This window comes from Colobus angolensis, unplaced genomic scaffold (genome assembly GCF_000951035.1).
Source record: "Colobus angolensis palliatus isolate OR3802 unplaced genomic scaffold, Cang.pa_1.0 Scaffold770, whole genome shotgun sequence".
In the NCBI taxonomy this organism is placed as follows: Eukaryota; Metazoa; Chordata; class Mammalia; order Primates; family Cercopithecidae; genus Colobus; species Colobus angolensis.
The window spans coordinates 59,510-60,988 of NW_012121488.1; the positions used below are offsets into that span (position 1 = coordinate 59,510).

The 1,479-nt window shown below is 52.5% G+C and overlaps 1 protein-coding gene across 1 annotated transcript in view; it reads right to left on the reverse strand.

Annotated features, from left to right (window-relative positions):
• Positions 1-1,479, reverse strand: part of LOC105502140 (liver carboxylesterase 1-like) — a gene marked incomplete at both ends in the record, with an annotated part of 64,082 nt that overhangs the window by 52,885 nt on the left and 9,718 nt on the right. The window contains one exon of the mRNA XM_011928515.1: positions 942-1,075. Coding sequence (XP_011783905.1) covers positions 942-1,075 — 134 coding nt within the window. The remainder of the gene's footprint in view (positions 1-941; positions 1,076-1,479) is intronic.

Genomic DNA, 1,479 nt, shown 5'->3' on the forward strand with positions numbered 1-1,479 from the left:
GATGAGACCAGCCAAGTGGCATGTTCAGGAAGAAACTTGACTGGCATGGGTGGAGGAGACACACGGAGGAGAGGAAGTGGAGAGAGATCATGAAGCAGCTTTATTATAATGGGGAGCAGAGACACAGGCTGTGGCTGAAAGGGATGAAGATGATACAGCCAAGACTGACCTGGGATGCCTTGGTCATGAGTAGACCAGAACCCATCCTCCATCTCCCTAGGCAAATATTCTCATCAGTGAGTGGAATCCCTCCCACAGCCCTCCCAACACTCGCTTAGGGTTGGGGTGCTGGTTTGGACACACTTACCAAAGATTCATAGTAGTTTGTACCTTGAAGGAGATCTGACTCCTGTCCCCATGGAGACCTGATGGGGAAGACTTCATCCTTGCTTCCCGCACTTGCCAGATTTCAAGCGGAGCATGGGGTGAGAAGACGCCAACACTCCTCCAGGAAGGGGGCAGATGCTCCCATGCCCCATCTTTTGCAGCCCCCATTCCTTCACCCACAACATGCTCTGAGCTCCCTCTGTGACTCTGCCCCTTCCCTCCTTTCCATGAGAAGTCAGATGTGTCAACCTTCAAGAGCTGGGCTGCCTGCTAAGTGTCATGACAGAGAAATGCAATGTGCTGGAGAAACATAGGTGAAGAAGAGATGAGTCTTTCAGTGGAGGTAACAGGGGGCTGGGTCTTGCAGGATGAAGAGGAGTTCTTTAGGTAGAGTAAGCATTCCAGGCAGAGGAACAGCACATGGAAAAGCTCAGAGGCAAGCGGATGAGTGTGGCTGGGGAGTGAGAGGGTAGGTAGTGTACTATTATGAAGGGGATTGGATGTCTTACTATGGAACATAGCTAAGGTCCCCTGAGGGCTGACATGACCAGAGCTGGGTCCTAGCAGCCTCACACTGGGGGTCAAAGTGCAGTGAGGAGAGTCTAATTTCTTACCTGAAGAATCCCCAGATGCCCAGGCGGTATTGAATGGTCACCACCACCACGTTTTCATGGGCAGCAAGGGCCAGCCCATCATAGGTTGATGCTGCACCCACCATCAGCCCCCCTCCGTGGATCCACACCATCACCTGGGCAGGGAGGAAGCAACATACCAGTTACAGGACACAGAGCCAGGGAGCACTCAGAAGGTGTCTTGTTTGGTGACCTACCTGTTGGTCACAACTGAAGGAGGATGTTATCCAAAGTTCACCAGCACCCAGCAAGGTTGCAAAAGTCAGTCTCTCTCCTCCAAAATTCTCCCAACCGGGGCCCAAGCCACCACCCCACTGCACATACCCTGGCTGCCGCTTCCTTTATACCCAGCCTCCAGTGCCTCCTCCTCCCAAGGTTCTTCATGCTGAGAACATCAACATCAGTATAGCAAAGGCTAAGGATGTTGTGCTCTCCCCCTCACTCCCATCACCCTCAAGCCTGAACTGTTCATGCAGCTCAGTGTACCCTTGAAGAGCCCTTGTATCTCAGCTTCATCTCA